General features: G+C 50.3%; 1 protein-coding gene across 1 annotated transcript in view; it reads right to left on the bottom strand.

Annotated features, from left to right (window-relative positions):
* The window catches only part of Efhd1 (EF-hand domain family member D1), a 39,782-nt gene extending 37,626 nt beyond the window's left edge, over positions 1-2,156 (bottom strand). The window contains 2 exon segments of the mRNA XM_015481563.2: positions 1,707-1,785; positions 1,788-2,156. Of these exon segments, the coding sequence (XP_015337049.1) occupies positions 1,707-1,785; positions 1,788-2,034 (326 nt within the window). The 5' untranslated portion in view covers positions 2,035-2,156.
* Between the last annotated feature and the right edge of the window lie 13,758 nt (positions 2,157-15,914).

Here is a 15,914-nt window from a genome sequence, read left to right as displayed (position 1 = left end):
CCCCCCCACTGCACCAAAATAAAGGAAGGAAAAGAAAAAGAAAGAGAAACAAAGCATGGATGGCATCCTTTGAGCTCCTAGATCCAGCCATACTTGAAGCTGATGCTGGCTTTTTAGTTTCAGGAGCCAAATAATTCCCCTTTTGTTTATGCCAATATTTGTTGCAAGTGACAGAAGACCCAACCAATGTCATAGCTCAAGAGAAATACTATGCACAGGTTCCTCTATACTCTGTCGGGACCCCAGATCACATACTGTCTTCCTCTTAGCTTGACACAGAACGCTGGTCCAGTACCTGTTTCCTCACAGAGGCCACCTTGCTTGGTCTCCCAGGGCCCTCCCACTGGGTGGTCTTCCCTGCATTACTCTTAGGCAGCTAACAAACTTACCCTTCCTAAGGCGGTTTTGCAGGAAGAGTGAAAGAAATGAAGGAGAGAGGGTAGAAACTCAAATGATCACACAGCAATCTGAAAATGAAGGTCCGCCCCAGACGCCCTCCCTGAATCTGTGAAGCCTGAGAAGCAGCACTGGGACGCGGAGCACCCAGGCCAGAGCAGTCTTCCCGTGAAAAGCAATGACCACAAATAAACCCGGGGGGGGGGGGCGGACCGACCAGCCTCACAGACAGCTTACAGAGAAATCTAGGTGTCAGGGAGGCTCAGCCTTCGGAGGCTCCCAGGTGCCGCTTCGGTAGCCTTCAGAACAGGGGCAGCTCAGGCTCCCTGCCCCACAACGCCCGCCACAGCGCCTTTAAATAGAACCTCCTCTCAGAGGACAAACACATTCCAAGCGCTTTTAAAGACGCCCGGGCAGGACCTGGCCGGCGGCCTGCGCTCCCCCAGTAATTTTTCCGGTCTCGGCCCAATTCTGGAAATAATATTAATAGCTCGGTAGGAGTTTACGGTGTGCAAAATACTTTATGGCCTTAAAAGGCAAGGGACTATTACTGCTCCCACTCTCCAGATGAGAAGAGTGAGGACAGGGAGGTCCCAGGCGACAAGTCCCTTCGTGCCGCCTCTTTCGCCGGGTGCGCGGGCTCCAGGTGCCCCAGGTGGGCGATCCCCCGCTCACTATGTAGCAAGGCGCAAATGCAGCCAGCGGCCAAGGCCGATTCTGACCCACACCTCGGGCCCCACAGGCAGGAAGCGGGGAGCCACCTGGCGACGCCCCCAGGAGGCTCCCGCGCCGCTCGCGCTCCCGGGAACTGCTAAGTTCTCAGCCCCGCGGGTACCTGGGACCTCGCGGCAGCCAAGCATTCACTTTCCCCTTTTGTTTTAAAAGACAAAAGGACGACAGGGGCTAATTCCCCCTTGGGGATGAAGATCGAGCTGGCAGGTGAGGCGCCCCGGCGCGGCTCCTTTCCTAGAAGAGGGGCTCAGTGCGATCTCGGGACCTGCGCCCGGAGGGGGCAGAACCCGCCCCGGAGCCAGGGACACCCGCTTGGTGGCCCCAGGGCAACTTCTGGGTTCGGTCCGGGTGCAAAGGGCTCCCGCTCTCAGACTCCCGGCGGGAAGATCCCTCCAGCGCGCGGGGAGAGACCGGCGCGCAGGACCCGGCTCCGCTGGCTCAAACGCTAAGGGCACCCCGGGGCCCCTGCACCTCCTTCCTGTCCCGGCTGCCTCTCCTCCCGGACCCCCGCCCTCCTCCCGGGTCCTGGGCCCGGCCCCGGGGGCGCAGCGCACGGGGCGCACGGCGCGGGCGCTCACAGTTTGAACTTGCTCTCCAGGTCCTTGATGAGGCGCCGGCTGAACTCCGGGAACTCGGTGTAGGGGTTGAAGACCCTGAGCGGCGGGGCCGCGCCGCGCCCTCGTTGATGTCCAGCCGCCGGCTCAGCTGGGCGCTCAGCTCCGCGCCAGCGCTGGCTGTGGGCGCTCTGGCGGGCGGCTCGGGCTCGGGCTCGGGCTCGGGCTCGGGCTCCAGCCTCGGGGCTGGGACGGCGAGGGGCGCAGGCTGGGGGTCGCCCTGGCCGCCTTCCTCAGCTTCCTGGAGCCGCAGCCGGCGCTGCAGCTTGCGCGCCAGCTCCTCGCTGGCCATGCTGGCGGATCCGGGACGTGGGGACGCTTGTCCAGGCGCGGGGACCGGGCGGGCGGCGCGCTCCTCGCAGGCTCGTGGCTCCGCGACACTCCGCCGATACGGCAGGGGCTCGGCGGTTGGGAGGAACCGCGGGCGGGCGGGGCCGGCAGGGCGGAGCCGCAGACTTAAGGAGGCGCCGGTGCTCGGGGACCTGGCAGGAGGCCCTGGGCGTCTTCGCGTCCCGCCGACCGCGTCTCTCCTCTCCCCGGCTGGGGCTGGGAGGCTGACCGCCCGCCCGCTTCGGGCGTGAACCCGGGTATCGACTCCGACCTTGCCGCCAGCGTCTGCTCCTGGGGAGCCCGGGGACCCCGTGGTCTCTCGGGGAAACGATAGCGGTCAAAATTTTCCCGACCGTTCGTTTCTAGCCCCCATGAAGTGTCCCAGACTGAGGAGCTCGCGGCTTGGGACAGACTGGGGGGAGGAGAGGCGAGCACCCCTGGTGACACCGCGTGCCCCCACCTGTCCCGAGGTCCTGGAGTAGGAGGCTACACACAGCAGGGAGTGTGGGGCGGGAGCTACATTTCAAACACCCACGGAGGGGTTGGGGAGCAGCTTAGTGGAGGACCGCTCGCCCAGCAGGCCTGAGGCCCTGGGCTTGATTCCCAGCAGGCACACCCGCACGCACAACCCAAAACAAGGCCAGGGGCGGTGCAGCAGGATCTGTAATCCCAGCCACTCGAGAGGCTGAGGCAGGAAGATCTCAAATTCAAGGCCAGCTTCAGCAGATTAATTAAGCGAGATCCCATCTCAAAAAATCAGAAGAGCTCGAGGGTAAAGTACCCTTGGGATCAGTCCCCAGTACAAAATAAATAAATAAATAAATTTAAAAGCACCTCACTCACTGAAAAGAAGTTTTTCCAAAACATGCTAAAAATATTAAAAGCAAATAAACAGAAGAAGTTTTGGTTCCCCTGGAGGTAAGAGACCAGCTCAGCTGCAGGAGCTCTGGACCTATTTGGTTTGCTTTGCTTTGTTTTGGGTGAAACAAGAAGAAAAAGAAAAAACCTGAAAATAAGCAACAGTTTAAACAAGAGGGTAAAAACAAGCACAGTCGTCATTCTCCCCAAGGAAGCTGATGCTCATGATGGTTACATCACCCAAGCACTGAGAAGAATCTTGTAAACACGGGGCGAGCTCAACTCAGACCCTAGTGGGCTGAGCACATGTCTATGACTCTTTGGCCTGGAAACTTGAGCCAGGGTCCAGCCTCTGTCATGTGCATCCTATATGACACGTTGGGGACAAAGGAGATGGGGGGCATATGTGCCTGTAATTAAAATGTTATTTCGGGGGTTGTAGAGTGCAGCTCAGGGGCAGAGCAACATGCTTAGCATGCACCAGGTCCTGAGTTAGATCTCCAGCACCCAGGAGCAGTGGCTCACGCCTGTAATCCCAGCACTCAGGAGGTTCACAAGTTCAAAGTTAGCCTCAGCAATTTATTGACGCCCTAAGCAATTTAGCAAGACCCTGTCTCAACATAAAATACAAAAAGGGCTTAGGGTGTTGCTCAGTGGTTAAGTGCTTCTGGGTTCAATCCCTGATACCAATAAATAAATAACTTTAAAACAAACATAGCATAAACATATCTCTAACATCCCAACTAACTCTTTTAACTGTTGTGTAAAACAGGTTTTGTGCATGAAATGGACAAACCTATTACAAGGTGCTTCAATTCCTAACCCGGTGGAGGTGACCAGCAGATCTGCTTTGTTGTCACATCTGTTTTGAGCATTTTATGTGATATCCTTGACCAAATGTTTTTTTAAAATTTTATAGACTCTATTAACAAGAAACTTTGCATGAGGGCTGGGGCTATAGCTCAGTGGTAGAGCGCCTACCTTGCACATGTGAGGCAGTGGCTTCGATCCTCAGCACTACATAAAACTAAATAGATATTATGTCCAACTACAACTAAAAAATATTTTTAAAAAAGAAACTCGCATGAATAGGCAATAACATTTTAAAACCACATTTACATGCTAAAATTTATGCTTGCTCACATGAAAGAATTTAAAAGCTCTCCCTTGTCTTTCAACTTCCAAACATAATGTTGAAAATTCTTCAGTGAATGAGAGAGAGTGAGTTTTGAACAAAATTCCATTTTTTCATTTGAGTGTTTCCAAATGAGGAAGCGCTTTTGCATAATGCACATGTGTGATGTGAACAGTCATTGGGTACCATTCAAAGGCACATCCCCTGCAGGGAGCAGAGATCAGGGGCTGTGTCCACCAGCAAACCCCAGCCTCCCTACCACTGACATAGGGGTGGGAGACAGGACACCCTCCAAGCTGTGTCCCACCCCTGACAGCAATTATTCACCAGGCAACGCTGGCTACCCCTGGGGATGAACTCAATGTGTCACTAGTGACTACTCCAGGTGGCCATAGTCATGGCCATCCCAGACACTCCCCAGCACGCCTTCTCTAACGTCCACGGTGTGTGCCTGACAAGGAACTAAGCATGATCCCTGATGATGGACCAAGATCACTCTTTCTTTTAAGCATGACTCATATTTTATAACATAAGCTTCAATATATAGAAGAAGACCAAAAGGACCAAATTATTAACAGTTGTTTTTTAAAATTCTTATTTTTCGGAATTTCCTATAATGAATATATAGAACTGTCAGAAAATAAATGCCATTGTTTACAATGAGGAAGTACCCAACGGTGGACTTCTTGCTGGCAGCATTTGTTTTGTTGTGAACCCATGAGCTCATTTATTGCACTAATGTTCTTTTGGTGTAGTTAAAGGAGGTTCTACCTTTTGTGGGGAAAACCAAATCATTGGTTTAATTCTAAGACTTCATGTTCATTTTTACCACTGTGTAACAAACCATTCCCACACTTCCTATATTCGGCTCACAGATCTGCAGCTGGGGCAGATCTGGGTGGGGAAATTTCTCCTGGAGTCCACTTCATGAAAGCAGGGGCAGCACCTAGGCTGGGCTGGGGAATGCCCTGAAGACTTGTCCTCACATGTCTGAGGCCTGATGCTGGCCGATGGGTGGCCCCTCTCTGGGGCTGTTTGCTGGAGTGCCTAGACAGGATTCGGAGCTTCCTGAGGCTTAATTACACTGTGGAAACTGAACATATGTGAAAAACTCTTCGTATCCTGTTACCTAAAAATCTATTGCTCTCAGGAGGAGGTTCCTGGAGGGTAGCATGCCAAGGGAGTCAGGAAGCACTGCATCCCTTCTCCATACCTGGTCCTGTGCACCTCTCCATCTCTATCCTTTATCCTTTATAATCCAAGGATTTTTAAAAATATATATTTTTTAGCTGTAGTTGGACACAATACCTTTATTTCACTTATTTATTTTTATGTAGTGCTGAGGATCGAACCCAGGCTCCCGCACGTGCGAGGCTAGCGCTCTACCGCTGAGCCACAACCCCAGCCCCCACTGAACCCTTTTTTATGTTCTATTTTGAGATAGGGTCTTGCTAAGTTGCTGAGGCTGGCCTGGAACTCCCCATCCTCCTGCCTCAGTCTTCTGAGTTGCTGGGAATACAGGCATGCACCACCATACCCAGCTGTGGACCACTTCTTAAGGATCTCTCTAGTTCACTCTCTCAGCCACCCCCTTTTTTTGTAATGCTGGAATTGAATCCAGGGCTTCATGCATGCTAGGCAAGCAATCTACCACTGAGCTACATCCGCAGCCTTTTAAATTTAATTTTGCCAGGTGCATTGGTGCATGCCTATAACCCCAGCAAGTTGGGAGGTTGAAGAGGGGGATGGCAAGTTCAAGACCAGCTTCAGCAATGTAGCAATATCCTCAGCAACTTGGCAAGACCCTGTCTCAAAATACAAATTAAAAAGGGCTGGGGCCAGGCACAATGGCGCACACCTGTAATCCCAGCACCTTGGGAGGCTGAGACAGGAGGATCAAAGTTCAAAGCCAGCCTCAGCAACAGTGAGACACTAAGCAACTCAGTGAGATCCTGTCTCTAAATAAAATACAAAATAGGGCTGGAGTGTGGCTCAGTGGTTGAGTGCCCTTGAGTTCAATCCCCAGTATCCAAAAATAAGGGGGGGCCCCCACTGGGGATGTAACTCATTGGTAAGGCACCCCAGGGTTCAATCCCCAGTACTGAGGGGGAAAAAAGTTCAGTCGAAAAGTGTTAGCAGTATAGTCAGTCAGGTGAGACGTGGGGGCCAAGAGGATGCCTGCAACAGGAAGAAGAGGGGTTCTGAGCTCCTGTAATGCTGTGGTTTTGATCTGGTTGGCAACTGTATGAGTGGTTCACTTTGCACAATAACATCAAGCAAGAATCTCCTGATATGTGGACTTTTCTGCATCTGTGTCTGTGTAGTTTCACAATTTGGCCACAAATTAAAAGCACACCCCCTGACCCCACCTGTCATCATCTAGACCCACTTATCAGAAGTTTCTCTTCATTTCTGCCTACTCTTTTACAGCGTAACTGCACACTAAAGCCAGCTAGGAATGCACAAACCCTTCCTTCCCAGAACTCCCTAGTCCCAAGTTACAGGATCACACCTGGAAGGGTTCTTGCCAGAAATACCACAACAAAAATCAACACGGATTGCTAAACCAACACAGAAGCGTTGATCACCGGGCGTCTTGTTTGGATCCACCACGCTTCGGCTCTCACTGAGCCACGTCAAGGAGATAAGATACGCACATCCCACGCTCCAGAAGAGGCTCCTCTCCAAAACTCTGGAGCTAAGGCACCTTCCTGCTGGTATCCACGTCCCTGCCTTTGAAAAATCATATAAAATATTCACTCCTAGGATTAAGGGTGCCATGGTCACTGAAGGCATGAGTCAACCACCTGCCAACAATGCCCACCTGCTGCCAATAACCGTCTTTCTCTGTTACTCTGCCTCTCATTCATTGACTCTCCAAGGTGGCAGCAAATTGAACCTTTCGCTTACAACATGATTTGGGCTCCTACAACCGAAAGGTAGGATCTGCGCCCATTTCTCTCTCTCTCTCTCTCTCTCTCTCTCTCTCTCTCTGAAATATTTTTAGTTGTAGATGGACACAATACCTTCATTTTTTTTTATGTGATGCCAAGGATCGAACCTAGTGCCTCACACATGCTAGGCAAACGCTCTACCCCTGAACCCCAGCCCTGCACCCATGTCTTGAACCTGCATGCGCTCTTGTGACTGGTGGACCAAAAGCTTGAGGTAGAAATGGGGCTAGGTCACTCTGAGACTACGTCATAGGAGACCCCACAGCCCCACCTTTCCTATTAGACGTGCACTTGGAACCCTGAATAACCACGAACTGAGTCTGATTGCTTGAAAGCTGTCAAGCTGAAGGTAACACAAGTGGGCTCCAGTCAACAACAGTCCAGAGGGACCTGTCTTTTGACAGCCCCCAACCCTGCCCCAGTTCCACACCTGTGAGTAAAGCCATTCATCTTGGAAGGAGGCCGTCTGTCCCCACCTCCACCAGCCCAGTCATTAGCATCACTCCAGACATCAAGTCACCCCAGCTAGCACCAAAACATCCTAGAGCAGAGAGGAGCCACCTTGCCTGTGCCCAAACTGACTCAGAGTGCCCAAGAGCATCAGGAGATGGTGGTGTCTATTTAACCCTTGATTTGTGTTTTCTTTAGTTGTGTAAATCAAACATGATAAAACTGACCAAGTTATTTTAAGTGCACAGCTTGGCAGTGTTAAGTACTTCCACGTGGAGCTCCGCATCCCCGGGACTTTTGCAAACTGAAACTCTGCACCCCGGGAACAACCCCTCATCCCCCTTGCCTGGCCCCGCCCATCAGTTTCCTGCTTCTGCCTCTGGAATCTGGGACTTCAGGTGCCTCACAGTGTCCTACAGTGCCCTAAGGTGTCTGTCCTTTTGGGTCTGGCTGACTTCACCTAGCACAACAGCCTCGAGGTTCGTCCCTGCAGAATTCCCCTCCTTTTTAAGGCTGGGTAACTTTCAGTGTCCTCCTATGCCACATTTAGTTGCCCCAGTCATCCGCGGATGGATGCCGGCTCCTTCTACCTGCTGGTTGTTTTGAACAGGGCTGCTGAGAACAGGTCACACCACTGAATTTGAGCTGTGTGTGTTGTTAAACCACAACAAATAGCTGAAACAATCTTAGCCCTCAATAAAAGTTTATTAAAAGAAAATGACTATGCTAGGCGCGGTGGCGCACGCCTACAATCCCAGCTGCTCCTGAGGCTGAGATGGGAGGATCCCAAGCTCCAGACACGCTGGGCAACTCAACAAGACCCTGTGTCAAAAAAAAAAAAAAAAAGATGAAAAGGGCTGGGATGCAGCTCATTGGTACAGCACCCCTGGGCTCCATCCCCAGTACTGGGGGTTGGGAGGAAAAAAAGAAAATGACTACTCTATTTTAAAAAAAGAAATGTGTCACTAAGCAAAGCATTTCAAAGATCAGGGAACAAAATGCTCAGACAATTGCAGCCCCCTGATCACTTCTTTAAAAAAGCAATATCTGGGCTGGGGTTTTGGCTCAGTGGTAGAGTGCTCGCCTAGCATACATGAGGCACTGGGTTCGATCCTCAGCACCACATAAAGATAAAAAATAAAGATATTGTGTCCACCTAAAACTAAAAAATATTTTTTTTTATTTTTATTTTTTTAAAGCAATGTCTGCTTTGTGCCTGATGCTACCACACAGAGGCAAACATAGACAAACAGTGTGGACAGACAAGCAGGCCAGGCACCACTGAGGTCTGGGGTAGCCCAAATCTAAGTACAAAGACCAAAGAAGAGGGAGATTTATGGATACTCTGGTGAGTATATGTTATCAACCTTGTCCTTGTAAGAAGAAAATATGTATTTTAGAACTATATATAATACCATGTAGAACCATACACAAGGCCGTATCCACCTGCATATAAAGAATATATAGAATACACACATAACTGTGCATAATGAAGAAGGTAGGGCAAGGTTGGGGTCCACTGTGACAGAGCGAATTTCTTCCACTAAATAACAGGAAACTATCCGTTGTATTTATTATTGAACCAGGTAGGGTGTCCCCTGCCCCAACCCCATTGGACCCAGGGCCTCACATGCTAGGAAATCACTGAGCTCCATCTCTGGCCTTTTTTCATCTTTTATTTTGAGACAGGGTCTTGCTAAGTTACATAGGGCCTCATTAAGTCACTGAGGCTGGCCTCAAACTTGCCATCCTCCTGCCTCAGCCTCCCCAGTGACTGGGATTATAGGCCTGCATACCATGCCTGGCTTCATCATTTTAAGTTGCATTTCCCCCATGACTAATGATGCTGTTCAGATTTTCATGTCTTTATTAACCATCCACATATCTTCTTTGATAAAATGTTTATAAAAATGTTTGGCCCATTTCTACTGGGTTCTGTGTCTTTATATTGAGTTGTAAAAGTTCCTCCTACATTCTGGATACAAGTCCTTTGCCAGACATATATATTGTATCTAACGTTTTAAATTATTCTTGGTGTCTTACGCAGCTCATGCTTGTTTTATTCAATAAAATATTCCACAGAGTCAGGTATGGTGGTTCATGTGATGGTTCCCAGTGACTTGCAAGGCTGAGACAAGAGGATACCAAGTTCGAGGTCAACCTCAGCAACTTAGCGAGACCATGCCTCAAAACAAAAAGTAAAAAAGGACTGGGGATGTAGCTCTGTGGTGGAGCACCCCTGGGTTCAATCCTCAGTATTGTAAAGATGAATAAATAAAACACCCCAAAGAGGGACAATTCAGTGTAGAGGTGCTATGTGCCCCGGTGGTTGGGTATCTCAGAAACTGGAACAGAACAAAACAGCAGTGATACAAACTCTGAAATCATCACTCCTGCCTGGTGTTAAAAGCTTCTGAATCCTGGGCTAGGCAGGTCAAGGGCCCAAGAAGGTAACAGCCTCTGGCTTTTCTCCAGAAGGGGCGCTGGCCTGTGGAGACCTGCACGGATCTGGAGCGACAGCCCCATGTTGCCCCAGGCTGGCTGCTGCCACAAAGGCCCCCAGGCATGGGGCCTCAGCTGCCCTCTCTCCTAGATGTGAGCAGAGACAGGAACAGTGCTCACCTCAGGGGAATCAGATATGGTTCTCAGAATCTCTAGAGGTTTGGAGCAGACAGTACTTCTCTTCGAGGCCCTGGGATCGATCCTCAGCACCACATTAAAATAAGTAAGTAAAATAAAGGCATTTTGTCCAATGACAACTAAAAAATATTTTTAAAAAAATTTTTGGTGCTCGGCATTGAACCAGCGCCTGGCCATGGTAAATGCCCCCTTCCACAGAGCTACACCTGCAGTCCCACAAAATATTCTTGACAATGTGTGAGGCACGATGTTGCCTGGTTAGTGCATCCACAACAGGTCCACAGAGTCAATGTCTTCAAAACAGAGGAAGGTCAGTGGTATTTGGAGACATCCAGTGGGAGCCACCAGGCTGCTTACCCGGCAGGCTATAGGAAAGCCCCAAGGGACTCGGCTAGACTTGTGACTGTCATCCCCACCCAAGCTGATGAACCCAGGGGACTCTGTCCACAGTGGCCCTGGAGGTCCATGGACCCCTGGCTGAGACAGACACAAAGGAAAAGGAAGGCACCAAGAGCCAGCAGCCGAGGGTCTCCACAGCCAGCGGGAGTGTCCACTCCACAGGGCGCCCAGCCTCAAGCTCTTTCCAAACAGCCTGACAGCTGTAGGCCTGGCCCTCAGCTTCCCCAAAGTCACCTGGAAAAGGGACACCTGGGCAGGCCCATGGGTCTCAGAGCCACTTGCTCAACACAGGCAGCCAGTCAGCAGCAGCCAGCGCCCCTCACCCCCTGGCCTTCTGCAGCGCCCCTGTGAGGACACCAGCAGAATCCAGGACAGACCCAGTTCCCCAGGTATTGGGGGAGGAGGTCTCCTCTCCTCTGAAGGGCAGTTCCACACTTGTCTGTCTCCACAAAAGCTGACCTGCAGGTTGGCCTGGAGCCACAGACTGGAAGGGCAGCCTGCTCCAATAGCAGTGACAGCCATGGAGACTCTGTCTGAACTGTCCCCATTTCCCTGACTCTGGGGCTCTGGAGGACTAACCTCCCTCTTGGCAGGTGGTGCGACAGGCCATCTACTTTCAGCCCCTCCTCTGGGGTTTTACAGCCGTGTGTGGGTTGGGAGAGGCCACCAGTGTTTAAGGACCCTGTCCCTTCCTATCCTGCAGAAACTGAGGGGATCACCTGTGCACCACCGTAATTGCGATGAGTCGCCTGGCCTGCTCTCTTCTCTGGGAGGGGAGAGGAGGGGGCTCATCTGGCTGGGCACCTGCCCACCTGTTTGTGTTGTTGGCTTTACAACTACAGGGAAGGGCAAAAGGTGAGGATTTATTGCACGTCCCCTTTAGCCACTGTTGGGAATGACAGGGGGACCTGGTCCACACCCACAGGGAGATCCTCAGTGTCAGGAGGAACAGGAGAGCCTTGCAAGGGAGATGGCCTGAGGTGAAGGCCCAGGGGGTGATAAAAAGTTGGAAGAGAGCCAAGATTGGGTTCCTGCCTGTCACTCTTAGTGGGGAGCCTCTTGGAAGCCCTTAGTCAATTCATCTCTGGATCTGCGGGTCCTCAACACAGTGCCTGACACATTTGAGCAATGGGGTAAAAAAGACAAAGGGAGGGGCTGGGGCTGGGGCTCAGTGGTAGAGCCTCGCTCAGCGCTTTCGAGGCCCTGGGTTCCATCCTCAGCACCACATAACAATAAATAAATAAATAAATAAAACAAAGGTATTGTGTCCAACTACAACTAAAACAAAAAAAAAAAAGAGGGAGGAAGGAATTAATGAATAATTATGGTGAAATTTACATTGCCCTTGACCTTGCCTCTCTGTTCACAGGGACTGGACGGTAGCCCAGTGGTGGAGTGCATGCTGAGCTGTGCAGAGGGCCTACAATCCCCAGTCCCAAAACAAAAATACCATATGTTTACATGAATGGACACTCATGAAAAAAATAAATAAATAAAAAACCTTCTTGCCTGTAATAGAAGAGTTTAGCTACCCACAGGTATTCTGATAGTGGGTGTATTTGAAATTACTTATTTAAAAAATATTTATTTTTTAGTTGTAGGTGGACACAATACCTTTATATTTATTATTTATTTGTTTATTTTTAGAGAGAGAGAGAGAGAGAGAAAGAATTTTAATATTTATTTTTTAGTTTTCGGCGGACACAACATCTTTGTTTGTATGTGGTGCTGAGGATCGAACCCAGGCCGCACGCATGCCAGGCGAGCGCTCTACCGCTTGAGCCACATCCCAGCCCCTTATTTATTTTTTAAAAACACATATTTTTGTCTTTATTTTATTTATTTGTTTTTATGTGGATCGAACCCAGCACCTTGAACGTGCTAGGCGAGCACTCTACCTCTGAGCCACAACCCCAGCCCTGAAATTACTTTGTCATTGTGCTTTATACATTTTTCTGAGCTTACACTGCAGTTCCCTGGTTTTTCTTTACCTCTCATTTGCTATATCGAGCAAGCATTTTCCCCCTTTCCCAAGTAAGTTTAATGTTATTCCACTACTTGTCACCTTAAATTAAAAAACAAAAATTTGTGGCAAGGTTAGAGCTCAGAAGTAGAGCACTTGCCTAGCATGCATGAGGCTCTGGGTTCAATCCCTAGCACCACCAAGTTTATTTGTTCAGTCCTGGGGATTGAACCCAGGGACACTCAACCACTGAGCCACAACCCCAGCCCTTTTTATTTTGAGACAGCCTCTCATTAAGTTGCTTAGGGCCTTGCTAAGTTGCTGAACCTGGCTTCCAACTTTCAATCCTCCTGCCTCAGCCTCCTCAGTCCCTAGGATTAAAGATGTGTACCATCACACCTGGCTACCAAAACATTTTTGAACCTGTATTTTCCTAAATTAACAAAGTCAAGAACAAAAGTTTCTTACTTCCTCCCCACGTGAAAATTGAGAGATCTAGCACATTCTTCCCCTCTTCCTGTTTATGCCCAGAAATTGTTCATTCATTCAATGAAATGATGAATACACACTATCCTACCTACACTCTTGATTACTAATGCTAACAACAGTAAAAGCTCCTATTTAGTGAAAATTTACTATGTGCGGTACAGGGCTTATCTTTACATACACGGCCTCATTTAATTTTTCTAGAAATCCTACGCCTGGGGTTTTGCCATATTTACCCTTCCCACTCAAATGCCAAGTGACCTCACCTTAGAAGGACTTGATCTCTGCAGGTGGAGCCGGATCTGCCTTTTCAAAAATCAGATGGCCTGGCATGTGCCCAGGTCGGAGTGTCCCACTGGGGCCGACTCGGCGCACACCAACTTTACAAATGAGTCAGTGTGATGCGACACTTGCTCAGCGCCCCTCCAGGCCTGTTGCGTCTCCCGCTACCACCCACCCCACGGAGCAGAGGGGGAAGGTGAGGAAGGAGGAGAAAAGCCTCCTCCTGTTGAGGACTTAGGCCCAGGGATTGCAGGAGGCCGAGGGGTCTCCTAGGGGTCTCTAGGAGACCCGCCTGAGAGCCAAGGATGAAAGAGCCAGGAGTTCAAACCCCAGAGTGCCCCTAGTGGTGGAAGTGAGGGGTGACAGGGTACCTGGGCAATGGGGAACAGGACTGGCAAAGTTGAAGGGGGCTTTAAAGGGCCCCAGCTGCAACCTACCCTCCGTTCCTCTGCCCGCTTTCTTTTTTAGCTCAGGGCCTCCTCTGGCACCCAGCAACATCCCCAGTCCGTTTCTTAAAATTTATTTGTTTGTTTGTTTTTGAGACAGGATGCCTATTTATTTTTTTGCCCAGGATGGCCTCGAACTTGCGACCGTCCTGCCTCATCATCCTCCGGTAGCTGTATTACCGTTGTGCACCACCGTACCCGGCAAACCCCCATTTAATGTCTGGGAAACATCTCGCCTTGAAGGCGACGCTCTCAACGTGACAGATGGTGACTTGAAGAGAGAGGGACACCGAGGAGAAAGGTCGTTGTTGATAGAAATAAGTGGGGTCAGGGCAGGAATGAGTATTTACCTGCCCCAGCACGGTTCTCCAGAGCTCGGTTCTCGGAGCAAACCTTGCGTCGCCCCCACGAGTCCAGCTCCCTGGGACAGGCGCCCGTCCGCGGGGGCGCCCTCTGCCGAACCCCGCCGTTTGGTCAGGGATCATCTTGGGAAACGCTCCGCAGAACTTCCTGCATCCATCGCACCCCACGCTTTTGCTCACAGATCTTCATGCATTCAGCAAGTGTTTATGGAAGACAGCCTGTGCCAGGTGCCGTGCTTCCTGATGGCGATTCAAGAACACACCGGGCTCCGATTCTTGGGTTCAGAGGGAGACATAATAAAACCTTCACACAAACCGTGTTCACTGGCCAGGATGAATAACTGGGTGATTACGGGGGCCAGGAAGGTCAGGGATGGTTTCCTGTAGGAAGTGGCATTGCTCCTAACATCGAAGTTTAGAATTGAATGATGTCAGGCAGGCAGCCTGGTGTGAAAAGTGTGGAGCTTCTGCGAAGCCTAGGGCCACTAGGTCACTGACCTGGCTTGTGGCCAAGTGGCAACAGTTTACCACGGCATGAGAAGCAGGATCCTTCTTTGAAGTGTTATCAACGACTGTTAGCTGGAGCCCGTTTTAAATGGAAACTTGGAAAATTCCATCATCTTTGGGACACTTTACACTGTCTGTGTTACTCTCCAAGGTTAAAGTCATGTGTTCCTTTCTTTGCCAAGTAGTTTTTCACTAGATGCCAGATATTGTAATATTTGTGTTTTAGGGGGTTGGACTTTGTTGTGCTCCTTTTAAAGAGCTTTGGAGGTATTTATTTATGTATGTATTTATTTAGTGCTGGGGATTTAATCCAGGGCACTTGCTAAATTGCTGAGGCTGGCCTCAAATTTACAATCTTCCTGTTTTAGCCTTCTGAGTTGGGATTACAGGTGTGTGCCAGTGCTCTAGATTCTAAGAGCTTAAGAGTTTTCATGGCAGGGAATTCAGTTACTTGCAAATAACACCAATCTTTTTCAGACTTGTTTTCAAGCCTTTTCAGGATTGGTCTGGAGTAGTCTTTCCTCTCTGGCTAATGTAACCACACCTCTCAGGTGTGGCACCTCAGGGGTCTCCACTGAAGCAGCTGTGCATTCAATGAAATCTCTCTCTGGCCAGTGGGAGTGCAGACCCTCAGTTATTAAGACCATTGGAAATTGCTCTTTCCCTGCCAGTTGTGCCTGGCCTCCTGGCTTTTCACCCCGTGGGTGCCAGAGATTCAAAGGCCCTATGCTCCCTCCTTGCTCCCTCTCTTGCCACTCCAACACGCCTGGTCCAGCTGTCAGTCTCTTCAACTGATCTTTCCCTTCAACTTAGACCTCTGGGCTACGTTCAGGTTTTCCTCCTGGTCACAGCCTGGGTTTTACCTCCAGGAAGGAGGACTCACTTCCATTGATGATGTTGCAGACTCACCTCCTTTCGCCCTGGCCCAGCCCCAGCTGAAGCCATGGCTCTCGGGCGCAGTGGCTCCTCTGGATGGAGGATGGTGTTGCCAACCCAGATCTGGACTGCGGGTGTTCTGAGAGGTGAGCCGTGCTCCCAGGTCTTCTCAGCACATGCAGTGAGGTAGCATGTCTGTACACCCACAGAAACACACAGGCATGTGTATTTACATTTATATTTATTTCTTTAGATGTATTAAAAATTGTGGTCTTAGACTGATACCGCCAATCCCAGTCCAACACCACAGGCCTTTCTCCTGTCCTCTCCCAACAGAGAGACACCTGGCCCCATCATTCCCCAACATATTGACTTTCTTTCTCATTGTCCTGGGCACAACTACTCTCCCAACTCCCCAGGCTGCTTCCCCTTCCAGTGGCCCTCCATTCCCACCTGGGGCACCTCCTGATCCCTGGCCCCAGCC

Source organism: Marmota marmota, unplaced genomic scaffold (genome assembly GCF_001458135.2).
Source record: "Marmota marmota marmota unplaced genomic scaffold, marMar, whole genome shotgun sequence".
NCBI lineage: Eukaryota > Metazoa > Chordata > Mammalia > Rodentia > Sciuridae > Marmota > Marmota marmota.
This window is presented reverse-complemented; position numbering and strand designations above follow the sequence as displayed.